Consider the following 20,975-nt stretch of genomic DNA (forward strand, 5'->3'; position numbering starts at 1 on the left):
CAGGCGCATGACCCAAATGCTCCGAAGAATTCAGGACCTCAGGAAACACTACATGTTTAGGCTGCTCTGCCAGAAGGAGATACCTTATCTTGCTGCAGTCACAGTCCTCTGGTCGCCTTTTTTTCAGATGACCTCTGACCTCTCTCAGGTTCTTGATCTTATTCTGTAATGTTTCAATCTATAACATAATCATGAGATGGTCATTACTGCTGTAGGGGAGGGTGCTAATCGCTACATAGCTAAACCCCATCCGGAATGCCTATGTTCTGAATCCCTCAATGTCACACGCATGTTCACCCATAATAAAAATATATTTCATGTCTATTTACATTACTTATCCTGTACTGATCTTATATACTGTATTATACCCCAGAGCTGCACTCACTATTCAGCTGGTGGTGTCACTGTGTACATAGATTACTTATCCTGCAATGATCCTTAGTTACAACCTGTATTATACTCCAGAGCTGCACTCGCTATTCTGCTGGTAGAATCACTGTGTACACACATTACTAAGCCTGTACTGATCCTGAGTTATATATGTTGTCCCTGGTCAGATTCGAATCAGGGACCCCAGTGCTGCAAGGCACCACAGCTAACTGGACGGAGACTGTAGTCTATGAATTATTGCTGTTCTTACCTCATGATCAACGTGCAGCTTGTGATCCTTCCAAGCCTGCAGAGACTTGTAGAGGTCCAGGTCGCACTGCACTGTGTCATTAGGAAGAATGTGGCACCTGTGTATGGGACAGGACATTTTACAGTGGGACCACCCAACAATAACTACAGCTGCCGCTTCACTAGCCCCTAACCTCTCACCTATGAGTCACTTTAACGGCACTGGGCACAAACAGTTCATTTGTGATCTCTCCAGTCCCACTGAAGTTGTCAGTGTCCTTATCCTCCTCATCATCATCATTGTCCAGCTCAGGGAGCTGCCACTTGGTTAAATTCTTTCTTAGAACCGGCTCGTATTCCTGCTCTATGTACATACTAAGGACATCACCGGACACCGAGCGGACGGAACGGTTTCTCAGATAACTGGTCTTGTATTCTGCAAGAACAAGGAGGGAATAAGGTTAATAAGGAATGTAATGAAGTAAGATGGCTCCCTGTGCAGTCAGAGGAGCATGTACTGTATGAATCATGTTCATCTTCTGTAATATAAAAAAATGGCCACTAGATGGTGCAAGGACACAACACAGCACCACTGTCTCCATCTCCAACCTGTGTGACACATACAGGAAGCTTCCTGTGATTGTCCATGATGTGCACTGTATGTGTTAGGGCAAACCAGATTTGAACGTCCTTTGCTCCACTACCCAAATAAGTTACTTTGTTTTATTATCTCAGTCCAAAAAAATGGGTATTAAGGAAGAGGACTAAGTAGCTTTGAAGTCTCCTCCAGATGCAGAGGATTCTGAGTAATATTACTTGTTTGGATTTTTCATGCACAAGAGTAAAACCTGGAAGTAGCACAGGCCTCAAATGTGACATGGAAATCCCATGCTTATTGGTCCCCCATAAAAATTACATAGACACAATCTGCTGCTCCAGGACTAACTTTTCTTGGACAGCAGCTTCTTGCGGCGGCCAAGTGGAGAGATCTTGTAGCTGATGGCATCACAGTCGCATTCATCACTGTCCGCATTGTAATAACTGCTCATAAGATTTGGGGAGATCTTCTTGCTGTCAGGGGCTGCAGACAGACCAGCCACCCGCTTACACTTATGCAGCCGAAGCTTTCCGGTGGGATCCTCCACGCACTGCCATTTCTGAGGACAGTACAAACAAGAACAAGAAAAAAGTCAATAGACAGGAGTAACCTTAAAAAGCATGAGGCAGAAGCCAGGCTCTGTCCGTGTTATAACATCACATGACTAATAAGATATTTACCTGTATGACGGGTCTGACCTACAGATACAACCTCCATATACATAACTTAGATTTTAATGATCCCATGTTACCATGTATATTATAATCCAGAGCTGCACTCACTGTTCTGCTGGTGGAGTCACTGTGTACATAAATTACATATCCTGTAGTGATCCCGAGTTCCATCCTATATTATACTCCAGAGCTGCACTCACTATTTTGTTGGTGGAGTCACTGTGTACATACATTACTTATCCTGTACTGATCACGAGTTTCATCCTGTATCATACCCCAGAGCTGCACTCACTATTCTGCTGGTGTAGTAACTGCATACATAAATGAGCTCTGCTCTTTAGGAGGTTAGCAGTGTTCTCCCATGTCAGTAGGAAATGATCGCCAATTGAGTGCTAAATATTTGTAGGTACAGGAAGCAGCATATATTAATCAGGTCCCTCTATATATACACACACAACAGTCAATGTTTGGAGGTTGGCTCATATTTTGCTGTTTCTATACAGCTGGGAGCTATGTAGAAGATTTAAGACTCTTATTTTTATCCATCCTTCTTTTACACAGATCTGGGCTGGGTAATGTGAGTTGCGACCACTAGATGCCACTGCTGAGCTGGCACTGCTCTTGGTCTGTACTCACCTGCCCCAGCTGCTCACAGGCTGTCTGATACTCCGCTCGCTGACACAAGTCTTTGACGCGCTCATACTTGGGCAAAAAGTTCTCCTCCTGAGCATCCATCTTATCGGTTTCTCTCTTATGCAGCAATTTCCTACAATATGGACAGTGGAAGTTAATAATCAGTATTTACACAATGATTGATGAGGACGGCACATAGATCCAGGTCCCAACAGATAACATGTGCAGATTCTATATTATCTGTGTCAAAAATGACTTTGTATATTCCCCTCTACAGAATCAGTGTTACCCTCCCTTATGGAATGCAGCAGCACTCACCCGCGCTCCACAAGAAACGAATCTCTCCAGACTTTAACTTTTTTCTGAACTTGGAACCTGGAAGAGGAGAAAAAAAATTAAAACTACCAGAATACTGGATATCTATTCAGTGTAGAGCACCACCTTGATTTTCTGTTTCTGGTTTAAGAGTGTGAGCTGTAGCTGCCTGGCAGTGCCGACATCTTTTTCATAAGAAAAAATAAAATAAAATAAAATACACCCAAATAAACAAAGAGCAGACGCCAAGAAAGGAACATGTGCAGCCGCGATGGACGCCATTTATACAGAAGATTATATGGTAGAGCTTTCTGCCGGGGCACCCGTGACATCCAGCGCACAGATAGACTCAGAAAGGGGACCTTAAGGGAGAACCAGTCAGAGGGAGCAGCGGCGCCAGAAAAGAGGCTAATTAACATCTCCTGTGCCGCTTGTGCAGGTTCCTCAGTGCGTTGTCATGGTTACCATCATCGCATGAATCATATGAACCTTTGATCCAGGCGGATCTGTGTCCTCGCACAAGACATGGAAATGTAACTGGGATTACTGAATATATTGTGTGTTCTCCGGTGCCGCTCCCCATGAACATTTATCTTGTAAAATATGTCATGTCTGAATATTCGGCATCTCATGGAGCCCTCACCTATTCACTGGTTTCTCCGTGTCTAGTAGCTTTAGTATTGACTTCCCGTCCATGTCTGCAGGAATGTCCAGTCCAGCAATGTCCATGATGGTTGGGGCGAGATCAATATTAAGCACAATGTGTGGGTTCCTGCAGATGAATGCAAAGACAGGAAAGATCAGGGGCTTTATTATGCTGCCGTTACATCCAAATCTACATTCGCTAATCTGCTGTGACATCATGTCCTATATTCCAATGACAATTCTGCGGTTACATCAAGCCTTATACTTCAGTTATATCCAGAGATGAAGTCACAATTCTGCTGTTCTATCATATCCTATACTCCTGTCACATCTGTCAGACTGCTGCCCCCTGCTGGTTCAGTGTCTGTGGAGGAAAGTGTCTGCTGTGGCGCTCTGTTGGAAATGTGGGGGGTTTATGTCAGGCTATGAAGAAGAGAAGGACTCACAGGGAACCTGCATCCACATTTGGTCCACGAATATAAAATGGCACCCGGATGTCAAACTCGTACGGCATGGACTTTCCCTTCACAAGGCCAAACTGGCCAATGTGGTAGCCATGGTCAGCCGTGTAAATGATGTACGTGTTGTCCAGCTCACCCAGCTCCACCAGCAGGTCATAGATCTAGAAGACCACAATCACCGTTATCTCCACATACACCCCTCCCCTCATCCACCTCCAGTCACATCCAGAGCTGCAGCAATAGAAATGGAGAAATCAGAGTAAAATCTTAAACAAACATGCAGCATTCATGAAATAAGAAGTTAAATACACTGAATTATACACGCTTCAAAAAATAAGTCTGCATGTAACATTAAATAAGCAAATTATTTTGAACTGATTATAAGTCACATCCAGAGCTGCAATCTTAATTCTGCTGTTACATTATGTCTTATACCATAATTCTTCTGGATTGCTGTTACCAGACAGCAGGGCAGGAGCTCAGATAATTACACATTCATAATGAAGCTATAAGGTCACATAACCGAGAATAACGTGCAAATAAACTGCTTGCTAATTCCAAGAGCAACTAGCAACACTGTAAACACAGTTCTGGATATAAAGAGTATAAGACATAATGTAATGACACAACTGTAAGTGTATAAGACATGATGTAACAGCAGACTGACTGAACTGAATCTCTGTATATGACTCGCATATAAAAGATAATGTAACTAGAACTGTGAGTGCAGCTCTGGATGTGGCTGGAGTACAAGATAGTATGTAAGAGCAGACAGACTGCCGCTTTGTAAGTGATTGGAGACATGCCTCCTCAGATCAGTACAGGGTAAATAAATGCAATGCTATAGTGAATGCTCCGGGATTGGAGGTTTTAAACACTAAGAGACAATGGCACCTCCCACCATCCAATAATAGTGGGATCATTGTAAGGGGCCCAAACGGTCACAGTATTCCTAGTGTGGGATCTCTGAGATCATAGGGATCAGTGATCTAGAGATTGATAAACAGGAATAGGTGTCCAGGTGATTATCAGTACAGAGAAGATAGAAACCACATGAACGTGACACTCTTCGGGTATGTCTCCACGCCTCTAAGGTTGTGTGGAGGAATCAGACAGGAAATCCATGACAGAAAGCCAGGGCTGACACTTGGATTTCTGCTGTGGATTTCCAGTTTGCACTGCCGCACATTACAATGGGGCTAGTCTGTGTGTTGATACCAGATAGGGTTTCCCGGTCAAGAATGGGCATGTTCCTTCTTGACGAGGATTTCAAACCATGTGGAATAATCCACAGCTGTATGAGCGTCAGCATGGATTCCTGTTGAAAACAATAGCATACAGATTACAGAGCAGAAAAAACATAATCTGGACTTATCCATATACAGACTCTGTGCTACAAGTTCTCATCCTTTTAAAGAACTCTGATGTCGGCTAATGAAAAGATTGTTACTGACAATCTAAGGCTAAAAAAACAAATACCCCAGTGCAGCAGCTAATAAATCTAAGGGCCCTATTACTTTAAAAGATTTTGCAGGAGATTGTCAGAAGGGAAGTGTTTCTTCACAGCAATAGCCTGCTCGTTAGTGGAGGAGACCACTGCTTTTACATGCAGTGGTGCAATCGATTATGCAATCACTCGTCCCCATACTGACTTCTTGTTTGCCGGCAGCAGATCGTGATTAGACAGCACAATCTGCCGCCAGCAAACAATGACTTGTAAGCCTGATTACACTGCCAGTCTAATACAGTCGTAAGGCTTCTTTCACATCTGCATTGTTTTTTTGCATTGTTCTATTCCATTGTAGGTGTCGAATACCTAAAATAAGAGCCGGATCTGTTACATGACGGACACAAATGGAGCCCAAGTGACCTCTCTGACAATAACTGGATTTCTCATGGCATTTTTAATGGAATCTGTGATGGAGGTTTTGTTAGGAGCCTTCAACACAGAACAAAGAGTAAGAGAAAACCCACTATTAGGGCTCATTCAGACGGCTGTATGCTGTCCGCAAAAATGCGGATCCTTTTTTGCGGATTAGATGCTGTCCCATTCAGTTCTATGGGGCCCTTTTCTTCCACTGCACGGCTCAGCAAAAAAATTAAACATGTCCTATACTTGTCCGTGAAAATCAGGACATGGCCCTATTGAAGTCTATGGATCAGTAAAAAAACGGAATGCAATCCGTTTTTTTGCGGACATGCTGAGCTGTCCGCAAAAAACAGATCCGCATTTTTGCGGACAGCATACGGCTGTCTGAATGAGCCCTTAGAGAGCTTCACTCTACTGCACCAGAATGTCTCTCCACATGACATTTTAGAGAGCTCCCGTTACTCACAAAAGAGCTCCCCAAAGCATCATGTGAGGTATGTGGTGGGGACACCTTGCATTCATGTATCGACATTACTCCTGCATGGAACAAAAGATGAACCCATAGAGACTACACTTGGTCTGAATACAAAAAGGTGTTACCCGACGGTTAATATGTTTATTTGTACGTGCCTGTTTTGTTACTATGTATCAGTATAGACAAGGCAGCAGCACAAATTTCTTTCCTGTGCTGGACTCCAGGCTGATGCATCTTATGTGACCGGATACATTGTAACAAACACTCAGCTGTGTGAGTAGGAGGAGGTCAGCAGCTGTGGGTCATCTGCTGTCACCACACCTTCTCCATAGAGTCTTCCACGGACATCAGGGTCTGTAGTCGCCGGCGCTGCAGCAAGTTGGTGAACTCCATGTGGATGGGCATCATGGGGCCAGTGTACCTCATGATCCAGTGCTTGTCTGGATTCGGGGCGTAGTTGTAGCTCGGCGTTCTGAAAGACAAAACCGTATACAGTCCACCAGAAGGAATTAGGACATCACGGGAGAGGAGTAAGTAAAAGACCCAATGACTTGTCCCCGACAACAGATTTATTTTATAGTTTATAAAAAATGATACAGCACCCTGGGTGGATCATGTGTGCTACCCCCTCCAATTCCCAGCTCACCAAGCAGCACTGGGACAGACTAATCAAGGTAATGATGCCAGATTTAATGTTCGGGTCGAGAGCCATACTTATGAAACTGCTGTGCCACCTTTTTCCAAGTATATGAAGTGATGAATAAGTGGGTGGCACCTCAGCGTCACAATTTTTCCACCGCATCCAGGAGAATCACAGGAATGTGATTCATAGCATGTTCTAGTGGTATAAATAGAGATTGCAAAAGCTGGGCAATTCTGATAAACTGATAATCTACTGGACTGACACTCTAAGCTTACAGTGTGGTGTATAAATCGACAGCAACCGCCATAACCTGAACATAATGCTGCACCACCACTATCACACATTCATCTATAGATTTAAAGGGTTTCTGTCACCACACTTTTCACTATTAAACAGGCTGACATTATACATGTGCAAATGTCACACTCCCTTCTACTCTTGATTGACAGGGCCAGGCCAGCGTTGGTCTCCTCCTGCCGGCCCTATCTGCCGGGGAAATCTTGCGCCTGCTCCGTCCCGTTCTTTATTCGGGGCGCAATGAGGGAAGGACACTTATCGGCTGCCTCACTGCGCCTGCGCCGAATACATCACAGTGAGGAAGCCGGCGAGCGTCCTTCCCTCACTGCGCCGAATACTGAATGTGACGGCGCAGGAGCGATATTTCCCCGGCAGACAAGGCCGGCAGGCGGAGACCAAAGCTGGCCTGGCCCTGTCAATCAAGAGTAGAAGGGAGTGGAAGGAGGTGGGTGAACGGAGCCTCTAGGAGCAGGTGCAAGAGGCTAATTAGCATATTATAAAAGTTATAATTGCACAAAAACGGGGGCACACAAAAAAAAAAAAAAAAGAATAGAGTAGTTAAATTCAGGTGACATTTGCACATATATAATGTCAGCCTGCTTAATAGTGAAAAGTTTGAAGTCATGCCGCACGATAGTATCTAGCATCCTGTGCACTATAGTAACTTGCCCAGTATTGAGTGTCAGTCTTCACTGCGCTTCTGCCATTCTATTTATGAACATATAGAATAGATCCCTCCTATTACTCACATGTGCTGGGAAGCATTGGAGAACATGTTGGAATACTGGGGTGCAGAGTCTTCAGGACCGTGGGGGGCCGCGTGGCTCAGCACCATCAGCACTGGTCGGTGGGGGTACATTTTCTTGGAGGTGCGGAAGAAGTTGATGCTGTTGTTTGTGATGAGGTCTGTTAGATAATCCTACAGGGAGAAAAAACATGATGAATGACACTCACCCACCGGATCCATGACCCCGAGACCTGCAGCAGAACATTTACCCCAAAAATAAGTCTCCTTAAATTCTATTCAGCCTTTTCTTATCCATCTCCAAGAAAGGTGGGTAATGACCAATACAACCTCCATTGCAGCTCAGACGTGGGTTATCGGCCAGCTTTTTCTGGCTTGCCTGTTTAGTGATGCAAGAGTTAACCCTGAGGGTCATGGTGGCCAAACTGATTGTCCACTTTTCTGGGTATATTATACGGTATATTAGACTACCAAATTTTCTGACCGATATCGCTAACAAGCGTTGCGATGAACTCTTGTTAGCGAACATCCGGCAATCTAATGCTGCCTCTAAATGCTGGATGAATGAGCAAACACTTGTTCGTCAGGCACGTCTGGCAGTCCAGATCTTTCGGCATGATGAAAGATCTGGATTTGCCGGCGGCAGATCGATCTGTATAATAGCGATCTGCTGCCGGCACACCACTGTCCTGCTTGGGGATGAGCGATGGCATAATGATCGCTCCTCCCCATGCTGCAGAGGAGATCTGTGCATGTAATGGCAGCAGTGTCTCCTGATAGTTATCTGCCGATTGCCGGGAGGGAACGCTTCCCTCCCAACTATCACTAGAAGCATGGGGGTGTCTAATACTTAATGTTTGTACATCCCACCCTCTGCACTGTGCTTACTCCAAGTGCCACATCATTGAGATGAAGGGTACCACAAATCAAGGTCATGTAATAATGTTCTTGCTGTGGACATTACTCAGGACATGCTAGAGAAGGTGATGTCCTTCCTGGTAATATTTAAGAGGTTGTCCTTCCATGGCTGTGATGGAAATAGCCCACAATAAGTGCCGGGGAGGTGGAGTTACATAAATGGGCAAGCAGCTGGCGCTCTGTTGTTCCATACCTCTCCTAGCAGTGAAGCTACACTGAAAGGCAGAGCTGGGACAACCCCTTTAAGGACCATTGTCTAGTCTTCTGTATAATGAGAAGTTATGCCAGAGTCTAGAAGATACACCTACAATCTCAATTCTTAACTCCACCCCCCCCCCCCCCCAAGATCTATGTGAATGTACACCTGAGAAGACCCTAGTCCTGCTGAATCTGGATGGGAATGAGTCCATTCAATGTCTAAGTTGACCCATTCAGACCCCAGAGCTCAGACGGCACCAGAGGATTGTGCTCACCTTGTAGTAATCATATCCATGTTTCTCTTTCGCTCCATTTCGGCAGAGGGTATAGTTGTAGAAGCGAGAATTCTTCACCAGTCCGACCCACTCCTTCCAGCCCGGAGGGACGTATGAGCCGTTATATTCATTAAGGTACTTGCCAAAGAAAGCTGAAACACAAGACGGAGGAATAGATGAAGTCATAAGACTAGAACAAGGACACCTGTGTTCTGCTCAAGCTGCAGGTTGTGTGTGTCCGAGCGTCACCGATGTCACCTACAATGAGCCTTAGGGAGGTCATCACATGTCGCAAGTGACCAGTATTGAGAGACAGGTATCTAATTCGACTGTGTGAGATACTGTCTGCTGAGTAGCTGTATCTAAGCCTATTACATGTGATACCATCTGCTGAGCAACTGCATCTAATACTAATACGTGTGATACTGTCTGCAGAGCTGCTGTATTTTATCCTATCACATGTGATACCATCTCTTGAACTATGTATCTTATCCTATCGTGTGTAATACTTTCTGGTGAGCCGCTGTATCCAATCCTATCATGGGATACTGTCTGCAAAGCCTCTGTACGAAAAATGATGTGCGACACTGTTGAGCTAGTGTCATGTGTGATACTGTACACTGAGCAGCTGTACCTTATCCTATTGTGTAATGCCATCAGCTGTAGCTACACCTATCATGTGTGACACTGTATCTAGGCCCATCATGTGTGATACCGTCTGCTGCATCTAAGCCTTGTGAGCAAACCAGTCTGCTGAACTGCTATATCTAATCCTATTGTGTGCGATCCTATCTGCTGTGCTGCTGTATCTAAGCTTATCATAGTGGATACTGTAGCTAAATCTATGATATGTGATACTGTTTGCTGAGCCACTGTATCTAGGCCTATCATGTGTGATAACTGTCTGCTGTATCTAAGCCTATTATGTGTGAAACTGTGGGGGAGATTTATCAAAATGGTGTAAAGTAGAACTGGCCTAGTTGTCCATAGCAACCAGATTCCACCTTTCATTTTTCGCAGCAAATTTGGGAAATGAAAGGTGGAATCCAATTGGTTGTTACGGGCAACTAAGCCAGTTCTACTTTACACCAGTTTGATAAATCTTCCCTTGGGTATCTAAACCTATTTATGTGAAACAGTCTGCTGAACCACTGTATCTAAACCTATGTGTTATACTGTCTGCGGAGCTGATGTATCTAAGCCTATCCTGAGCAAATCTGTCTGCTGAACTGCTGTATCTAATCCTATTGTGTGGAAAACTGCTGAGCCACTGTATCCAAGCCTATCGTATGTTATACTCTGTGCTGAATACTGTATCTAGTCCTACTGTGTGTGAAACAGTCTACTGAACTGCTGTATCTAATCCTATAGCGTGTGATACTATCTGCTGAGATGCTGTCTAAGCCTATTGTGTGTGAACCTGTCTGCTGCACTGTTGTATCTAAGTCTATTGTGTGTGATCATATCTGCTGCATTGCTGTATCTAAGCTTACCATAGTTGATACTGTCTGTTGAGCCAGGTATCTAAGTCTTGTTTGATACATTAGGCTACTTTCACACTTGCGTTGTTCTTTTCCGGCATAGAGTTCCGTCACAGGGGCTCTATACCGGAAAAGAACTGATCAGGTATGTCCCCATGCATTCTGAATGGAGAGTAATCCGTTCAGTTTGCATCAGTATGTCTTCAGTTCAGTCGTTTTGACTGATCAGGCAAAAGATAAAACCGTAGCATGCTACGGTTTTATCTCCGGCTAAAAAAACTGAAGACTTGCCTGAACGCCGGATCAGGCATTTTTTCCCATAGGAATGTATTAGTGCCGGATCCGGCATTCAGAATACCGGAATGCCGGATCCGTCGTTCCGGTATGCGCATGCGCAGACTGAAAAAAAGGTGAAAAAATAAATGCCGGATCCGTTTTTGCCGGATGACACCGGAAAGACGGATCCGGCATTTCAATGCATTTTTTCGACTGATCAGGCATTTTTAAGACTGATCAGGATCCTGATCAGTCTTACTATTGCCATCAGTTAGCATACATTTTGCCTGATCCGGCAGGCAGTTCCGGCGACGGAACTGCCTGCCGGATCTCTCTGCCGCAAGTGTGAAAGTAGCCTTATCTCATTAGGACCAGTGCAGCAGGGGGCTCCTGGGACATATACAGGGGACAGATCAAGCACATTTTTTGTATAAGGTCACATGGTCAGGGTCTCATTATTGGGATTCAGGTTCTCCCCGATGCTCGCTTCTCTGTTGCTTCCGATTTGTTGTTAATGTGATTTTTTTTGTTCTTTTAGATTTTGTTTCACTGACTCCAATTAGCAAAGAAATTGACACATTGTGGATCAGACAGAGTGGGTGCAGATGGTGGAGCGGGCGCAGCGGGGGATGGGGAACATTCCTTATTGTTCTCCTGCAGCCTCATCAATAAAACATGGAGGAGAGACACAGACATTTCCCAGAAACTTCCTCCAGATTCTTTGCAGCTCTTGCACGGTCCAGCAATGACATTGGCCACTGCTTGGATCCTGCACCTGTAGCTGCCATAACTCTGGAGGGGCAACCCAGAATTATGGGGGGAAGGGGCGCAGCCTGGTGTGTGTGTGTGATATCAGAAGGCGATGGCGCCAGGACCGCTGTTATCTCTGACTTGTTGGCAGCTGATTAGAATAATCCCCCTCCCTGGATAAAAACACAATTAGAGGTGTTAATTTGCTGCCATTTACGCCCATTAAAGACGCAATAGAGCTGCCAGCGACTTATCAGCAGCCGTGGAGTCTCTCATCTGTGAATAATTTTATTTTTTCTATACTTCCGTGATAAATGCTAGAAGGCGACCATGCTAACGTGGAGACTGCCGCATACACCGATACAAATGAGAAGACGCCACCCTCCGGCACGTTCACCATGTAATAACAAGGTGACAGCGGATAAAAGGGGAGGCAGATCTGAGTGACACAAGGGTGGCTGCAGCCCTATGACAATGGAGCTTCATCACTATCTAAAGCTGGCCATACACATTCAATAGCTGCCATCTCTCCTGTCTACCTCTCGGCTTCCCCAAAAACATGCTTCTATTCAATGGGGAGAACAGAGAAAGCCACTGCCAGACACTTCTATATCCCTGGAGAGCAAAAGGATGGGGCGAAAATATTAATTTCACCCGATCCGAGACATTCAAAGACTGCAAACCTGTACAGACCTGATGTTACCTGCCCTGATACCCTGGACATGTTTATGGAGGGTTGTCTGCACTCATATACTGTAATAAAAAGGTGGGAGAAGTATTTGTGCTTTCTGCCACATATACTCTACCGTTATACCATGATTAAGCTTCATGTACAGAACAATAGACCGGTCATTTAATAATCACAGTTATCACATGACCGCACAGGGTTAATCGCAGTGATATTATTGTCCGGTCTGCTCAGCACATGGTGGAAGAATGATGCAGCTAAAGAGCTTACCGACCCCTCGCCCTGTCCCATGAGATAAAGGGTGCCAGTACAAGCTTTGTAGTAACCGTCCTCTCGATAAGAAGTCCAGACACCTGTAGCAGAGTCCTGACTTATAAGACACACTGACCACAATGCGCCGCCAACGGCGCGCTCACCTGTTCTGTAGCCGGTGTTGTTCAGGTACACGGCAAATGTGTGCGGCTCGTGCTGTGCTTGCCATGATGGTGATGAACAGTTCTCGTTGTTGGTGTAGGTGTTATGGTTGTGGACATACTTTCCTGTCAGGATGGAGGAGCGGGATGGGCAGCACATGGGCGTAGTAACAAAGGCGTTTATAAAGTGCGTCCCTCCCTGCTCCATGATGCGCTTCGTCTTGTTCATCACAGACATGGAACCTGGTAGGAAAAGAGAAACCAAGCTCAGCAGCCTGCATCTCACATTACAGGACCAGATGTATACAGCTACATTAATAATACCTGTGGCAATAACATTACTATAATCATACATGACTGATGCTAAAATACTAATATATTAATAATAATAATAATAATAATGGACAGGAGCTATAAAACTATTATAACAATACAGGACCAACACTATAATACTAGTATAATAAGACAGCTCCAGAGTTCTAATACTGCTATAATAATACAGGAGCTATAAAATGACTGTAATAATACAGGACCAACACTAACACTAGTATAATAATACAGCACCACAGTTATAATACTGCTATAATACAGGACTGCTGCTGTAATACTAATGTAATATAGGACAAAAGCTAAAATACCTTTTATAATATAGGACCACTGTTATAAAACTACTGTAATAATACAGGACCAGAGCTAATAAACGTATGTAATAAAATAGGACCAATGCTAAAGTACTATAACAATACAGGACCAGTGCTATAATACTTCTGTAATACAGAACTAGAGCGATCATACTACTATAATAATACAGGTCTAGTGCTCTATAATACTATTGTAATAATACAGAACCAGAGCTGCTATAAAGCTATGTAATAATGGTGCTATAAAACTAATCTAATAATACTGGACCAATGCTAAAATACTACTGTAATAATACAGGCCCGTGACCATCATACTACTATATTATAGGCCTGATGCTATAATACTATTAATAATACAGGACTAGTGGTGCTATAAAACAAATGTAATAATAGAGGACCAATGTTATAATATAATAATACAAGCCTGTGCTATAATACTACTGTAATAACAGGAACGGAACTATAATACTACTATATTACAAGCCTGGTGCTATAATACCAATATAATAATACAGGACCAATTCTAGAAAACTATTTAATAATATAGAATCAATGCTATTATAATAATAATAATAATAATAATAATAATAATAATAATAAAAAAGGACCAGATCTATAAAACAAATGTAATACAGGAGGACCAATGCTATAATACTATTATAATAATAATAATAATAAATAATAATGATACAGGAGCATTACATTAACTGCTATAATAATACAGGAACAATGCTATAATACTACTGTAATAATACAGGAATAGTGCTATAATACTACTATAAAAATACAGGAATAGTGCTATAATACTACTATAATAATACAGGAATAGTGCTCTAATACTACTATAATAAAGGACTAGTGCTATACTACTATAAAAATACAGTAACAGTGCTATAATAATAGTATAATACAGGACCAGTGCTATAATAATAGTATAATACAGTACGAGTGCTATAATACGACTATAATAATACAGGACTGGTGCAATAATAGTTCCATAATAATACAGGAACAGTGTTATACTACTAGTATAATATAAGACTGGTGCTATATTACCACCGTAATAATAAAAGACTATTACTATAATACTGAAATAACAATACAAGACCAGTGTTATACTAATAATACAATTCTGTATGTGACTGGAGTACAAGACATAATTCCGGATCAGGAAAGCAGAGGATTTCTTAAATGAAGGATTTGAGGTCTCTGCTTTCACATTACAACCTCTGCACCAAGCTGCGATATTTCGGGGTGAGGACCGGCATGGCCCCGTTTTTTGCTCGCACTCAGACTACAAATCAGCCCAATACACTGAATGTCTGTCCATTAAAGCTTTATAGCTGATGGCGAGGATGTGACAGGAGCATCTGTGAGGACAAGATCGTACATGCAGCATGGCCCAGGAGACAGTGCAGGACTCCGCCGTGACTCATATAGAAACGCATGATCTAATATGAAGGTAATGCAGGATGACAGCGGAGGGGCGACCGGCATCAGCAGCACTCGTACAACTAGGACGCCAATAAATATTTAAACTCACAGTCAAAACAACTTTAGATTTAAATCACTACAACCCCCCACAGGAGGGAGCAGGGAAAAAAAACATCACAGAATTAACCCCATGCTCGCCACAGTCAAGAACAGAGAATGTGGCTGACACCGCCACTGAAAAGAGCTAGGCCTTAAATGGACAACATCAGTTGGGCAAAGACCTCTGGACTCTTTAGGTTTATGTTTTTCAAAGTTTTAAAAAGTGCCCCTTCGGTACTCCAGAGCGCTCCTCGCCATACCCCAAAGCATCGCTTCCGTACCCTGAATACACTATGCAAGCTTTTTTGCCTTCCTCTGGACCTACTTTGCAGGATAACAGGCTGAAGTAGATAGACGCATGTCTTTTTTAGCCTTACAAACTATGGGGGTCATTTATTAAACAGAAATACGCCTATATTAGGCGTATTTCTGGCACAACCTGCGACTTTTTCCCGCTCACGCCAGGTCTAAAAAAGTGGACATGGTGTGGGCGGGGAAGGGGACAGACGTAGAAAGCTTTCTTACATTTAGAAGCGGCGGTGGATGCGCCGAAGTTATGTAGAGGCCTGCGCCTGTTCATAACTGCAGCGGATCCACCGCCACTGCAGGGCCTTATTATTTCCCCACGTTCATTAAATTGTTTTCTTCACATTCTCTATATCTCATCCGAACCCTTTGAACCTTGAGATCCCCCTACCTTCCTCCCCTTTTTCTTGACTCTCCATTTGATAAGTGCTAGGAAATTGGTCTCTGGAATAGGTGCCTTATTCTCTAGGCCTTTGTGGCCCATGGCAAAGTGTCATGCCTTCTTTTTTTTCCTCCCTGTTGAATAAGTCAGCTAAGCACATCGAGGCCCGATGGGTAAGACTGCGTGTACACAAGACTATACTACATCATCATCATCAAGACCGGCGTCTAAATCTTTGGGCTTAATAAATGTGCCCCAATGTTACTATGTACCCGAGCGCATTCCCTGCCATACCCAAGGGGGGAGTCCCTGCTGTGCCCCATAAATTCATATATTATTATTAATAATAATAAAAATAATAATAATAACTTCTCTTAGCCATATATTATTAATCACTTCCTCTTGTGTACTGTTACAAAGAATTATAATAATGCACACGAAGTGTATTGATACATTATTAATAACTCCTCCTCATGTATATATGCATCGTTCATAATCACTTCTTTATCAACACATTTGTGAATTGATATTATAATAATAATAATAATAATAATAATAATAATAATAGATGAGAGGAAGTGATTTATAATATGAATAACAGTGATGTATCAAAACTCGAGGAAGTGATTATGTCGGCATCCATGAGAGGCAATAATAATAAAATATCAGTACACAAAGGGAAGTGAATAATAATGACGATAATAATGTATCAATACATAAAGGGAAGTGATTGGAAATAATAATTTATTAATAAAGTGATTATTTGTAAGAATACATGAGGGGAAGTGATGAATAGTAATATCGATGTACAAAGAAGTGATGAATACTAAGAATAATAGTAATGCATTGATACATGAGAGAAAGTTATTCATAATAATCATTTGGGTATAGACACTTTATTATTAATAAGGATAATCACGACCTCTCATGTATTCATACATTATTAATAATCACTTCTTTTTCAATACATTATTATTGTTAATAATGGCTTGATATATTACTAGAATTTACAATTACTAATCACTTTGTCTCATGCATTATCAGCAATGAAATATTCTTAATTATAATAATCATCATCATCACCTATCGTGTACTGATCCTCTCGTGTTATGAAACTTTCTTAATATTTTTAGAATTATTAATGATCCCCTCCTCTGGTGTATCGGCACTAAGACGAGGACTTTCCGCCGCTGCTTGTTTACGTTTTCTGGATGAGCAGAATAATAAATGATCCCCGGGGCAGAGACTGAACAATCTCCATCTAATTGAAGAATGAAATTACCCTAATGTCAGATGCACGTAATGAACATGGCGGCGGCGGCTCCATCACTGGTGTTCACAAAGTCGATGTAGATGCTCGTGTCTGGGGAGTTGATGGCTCAGTACCTCGCAGTTAATGCATGCGGCAGCACGAGCGCTGCTGATGGATTCCAGGCGCAGGGGATAATCTGCTTTTCTGCAAATCTAAGCCCAGAATTTCCTGAGATTTGTCACTCTGCATGAATATTAGTGACAGGAAGCGATGCCGAACAAAATGTGAACGACAATTACCTCCGAACACCTGCGGCTTCTATGTTATAATCTATGTATAAAAAGACAGGATGCAGCTGTACAGTAACAAGCGCCAGACCGGCAACAGAGGCCATCTCTACTACTGACACCACTAGAATGACCACTACATCTGGCTGCTGCCCTACAATTATACTGTCATGTAAAAATATATATATCTACACCATCTTTGAACTGATGGTTTTGAACAGCATCTGTCAGCAGATTTGTACCTATGAAACTGTGTGTGTAACAACAACGCCCCTGTTGCTCCTAGAAGCTCAGTTGCATATATTAAATCATCATATTTCTCAGCAATACGGGCACATATAAATATGGGATCAACACAGATGCCTTCAGCTGCCAAGTGCACATGGAACTGGTCAGCCAGTTTCATGGGTACTAATCTGCTGACAGATGCCCTTTAAAGGGAACCTGTCACTGGGATTTTGTGTATAGAGCGGAGGCCATGGGCTTCTAGATGGCCGCTAGCACATCCGCAATACCCAGTCCCCATAGCTCTGTGTGCTTTTATTGTGTAAAAAAAACGATTTGATACATCTGCAAATTAACCTGAGAGGAGTCCTGTACGTGAGATGAGTCAGGGACAGGACTCATCTCAGGTTAATTTGCATATGTATCAAATCTTTTTTTTACACAATATAAGCACACAGAGCTATGGGGACTGGGTATTGCGGATGTGCTAGGGGCCATCTAGAAGCCCATGTCCTCAGCTCTATACCCCAAATCCCGGTGACAGGTTCCCTTTAAGTAGGGACATAAAAAAATAAATCTGGTCCTTATAAAGTCTTAAAATTAGGGAAGCAAAACCTCAGATGAACAGTAACCCAATGAAATGGAATTATGTATGAAATCAAGGAGGAGTTCATGGTCCACTCAAAGACTGCAATGTGCCCAGGTCACGTGGCTGCCAAACAAGCCCAAATCATCACTCCTCCGCCACACTTGACAGTTGGTGTGAGGCGCTTGTGCCGATATGCTGTGTTTACTTTTCACCAAACGTGGTACTGTATATTATGGCCAAACATCTCCACTTTGCTCTGGTCTGTCCAAAGAACACTGTTCCAGACGTCTTGTCCTTTCTTCTGATACAACTTTGCAAACCTTAGTCGTGCTGCCATGTTCTTTTTAGAAAGAAGAAGCTTTCTCCCTGCAACTCTTCCAAACAAGCCATACTCGTTCAGTCTTTTTCTAACTGTATGGTCATGAACCTGGACATACCCACATTTTCACCCAGGCAGCCCCCTAATATGAGCATCAGAACATTTCATGCTCCAATGCTCTCCTTTGCCCTGCGCTGAATTGCGCAGGGTAAAGGCTTTTTATGGAGTACCGGGCTCTCCATAGGGACTGGCCTGTTATCATTCTCACCCAGGCAGGCCCCTGTGATATGAGCATTTTGTGCTCCGATGCTAGGCGGAGGCTTCCGCCCGGTGACGTCATCGGCACTAATGGGCTAGCTTTAGAGCTGCCCTAGCCTGTAAAAAAAGCTAGGGCAGTGCTAGAGCCCACCCATCAGAGCTGGTGACGTCACCGAATACACTGCTGGGCGGAAGCCTCCGTCTAGCAGTGTAAGAACATAAACTAAGAAGCCCTTGCCCTGCGCAATCCAGCGAATGCTCATATCATAAGGGCCTGCCTGGGTGAAAATGCTAACTGAGGCCTGTAGAGTTTTAGATGTAGCTCTTGCATGGTCTGACCTGGGGTAAATTTTCTGGGACAAGTTCACTCCTAGGAATATTGTCACGTGTCTTAAACTTTTCCTCATGTGAATAATCTTTCTCATTGCAGGATAATGGACTTCAAATTGTTTATAACCCTCCCCATATTGATAGGCATTAACAATTGCTTCTCTACTACTACTACAGACCAGAAAACTGCCAAAACTTCTGCTCTTAGGCCCCTTTCACACGGGCGAGATTTCCGCGCGGGTGCAATGCGTGAGGTGAACGCATTGCACCCGCACCGAATCCGGACCCATTAATTTCTATGGGGCTGTGCACATGAGCGGTGATTTTCACGCATCACTTGTGCGTTGCGTGAAAATCGCAGCATGCTCTTCTTTGTGCGTTTTTCACGTAACGCAGGCCCCTTAGAAATGAATGGGGTTGCGTGAAAATCGCAAGCATCCGCAAGCAAGTGCGGATGCGGTGCGATTTTCACGCACGGTTGCTAGGTGGCGATCAGGATGGGGACCCGATCATTATTATTTTCCCTTATAAACTTGGTTATAAGGGAAAATAGCATTCTGAATACAGAATGCATAGTACAATAGGGCTGGAGGGGTTCAAAAATGTTTTTAAAAAATATTTTAACTCACCTTAATCCACTTGTTTGCGCAGCCGGCATCTCTTCTGTCTTCTTGACCTGGGTAAAGGACCTGTGGTGACGTCACTGCGCTCATCACATGGTCCATCACATGATCCATCACCATGGTGATGGATCATGTGAATGACCATGTGATGAGCGTAGTGACGTCACCACACGTCCTTTTCCTCACAGATGAAGACAGAAGAGATGCCGGTTACGCAAACAAGTGGATTAAGGTGAGTTAAAATATTTTTTATTTTTTTTTAACCCCTCCAGCCCTATTGTACTATGCATTCTGTATTCAGAATGCTATTATTTTCCCTTATAACCATGTTATAAGGGAAAATAATACAATCTACACAACCTTGAACCCAAACCTGAACTTCTGTGAAGAAGTTCGGGTCTGGGTACCACAGTCTGTTTTTTATCACGTGCGTGCAAAACACATTGCACCCGCGCAATAAAAACTGAACAACGGAACGCAATCGCAGTCAAAACTGATTGCAATTGCGTACCTACTCGCGCGGGTTTGCCGCAATGCACCGGGACGCATCCGGACATAATCCGGACACGCTCGTGTGAACGAGGCCTTAGAGATCACACTTACTGATGATCAGTTCATCAAGGACATTTGATTAGCACAGGCATGCTCAATCTGCGGCCCTCCAGCTGTTGCAAAACTACAACTCCCAGCATGCCCGAACAGCTTACAGCTATCAGCCTACAGCAGGGCATGGTGGGAGTTGTAGTTTTGCAACAGCTGGAGGGCCGCAGGTTGAGCATGCCTGGATTAGCAGTAAGTATGTACATAAGTGTTTGCACACAGCTTCTGCACTTTGGTCTAGTATTTGTTAAATAAATAATTAATCGAATTGTAAGACCTTCCAATAATTTTTTTTAATATGCGCCGATACGTAAAACCATAGAATTCCAAGAGGTTGCACTTTATTTTTCTCATGACTGTATACACAATGAGACGCCATCTTTCTCTCTACACAAGTAGAGGAGCATCCTTTGAATTCATCCACATACAGCAGAAGTCGCCATCTTTCTATTTACACCACAACACCCTCTGAATTTTTCTCTTTGCCCTCATTTACATGGAAGACAGGTCACTATCTTTTCAGTTGCACCACTAGAACTTTCCTTAAACTTGTCTCTCCATCATTTACATACAGATGAGGAGGGCATCTTTTTATTTACACCGCTAGGACATCCTTTAAACTTGTCCCCCTGTCCACCTCATTTACATACAGGCTAG

At 43.2% G+C, this 20,975-nt stretch overlaps 1 protein-coding gene across 3 annotated transcripts in view; it reads right to left on the minus strand.

Moving 5' to 3' along the window:
• The window catches only part of SULF2 (sulfatase 2), a 115,912-nt gene that overhangs the window by 23,554 nt on the left and 71,383 nt on the right, over positions 1-20,975 (minus strand). For all 3 annotated transcript variants that reach the window (XM_040434883.1, XM_040434884.1, XM_040434885.1), the window contains 12 exons: positions 12,977-13,216; positions 9,366-9,517; positions 7,979-8,148; positions 6,611-6,761; positions 3,930-4,105; positions 3,482-3,610; positions 2,842-2,898; positions 2,527-2,656; positions 1,565-1,775; positions 820-1,054; positions 641-737; positions 84-178 (listed from right to left, as the gene is read on the minus strand). In XM_040434883.1, coding sequence (XP_040290817.1) covers positions 84-178; positions 641-737; positions 820-1,054; positions 1,565-1,775; positions 2,527-2,656; positions 2,842-2,898; positions 3,482-3,610; positions 3,930-4,105; positions 6,611-6,761; positions 7,979-8,148; positions 9,366-9,517; positions 12,977-13,216 — 1,843 coding nt within the window. The remainder of the gene's footprint in view (positions 1-83; positions 179-640; positions 738-819; positions 1,055-1,564; positions 1,776-2,526; positions 2,657-2,841; positions 2,899-3,481; positions 3,611-3,929; positions 4,106-6,610; positions 6,762-7,978; positions 8,149-9,365; positions 9,518-12,976; positions 13,217-20,975) is intronic.

This window comes from Bufo bufo, chromosome 6, assembly GCF_905171765.1.
Source record: "Bufo bufo chromosome 6, aBufBuf1.1, whole genome shotgun sequence".
In the NCBI taxonomy this organism is placed as follows: Eukaryota; Metazoa; Chordata; class Amphibia; order Anura; family Bufonidae; genus Bufo; species Bufo bufo.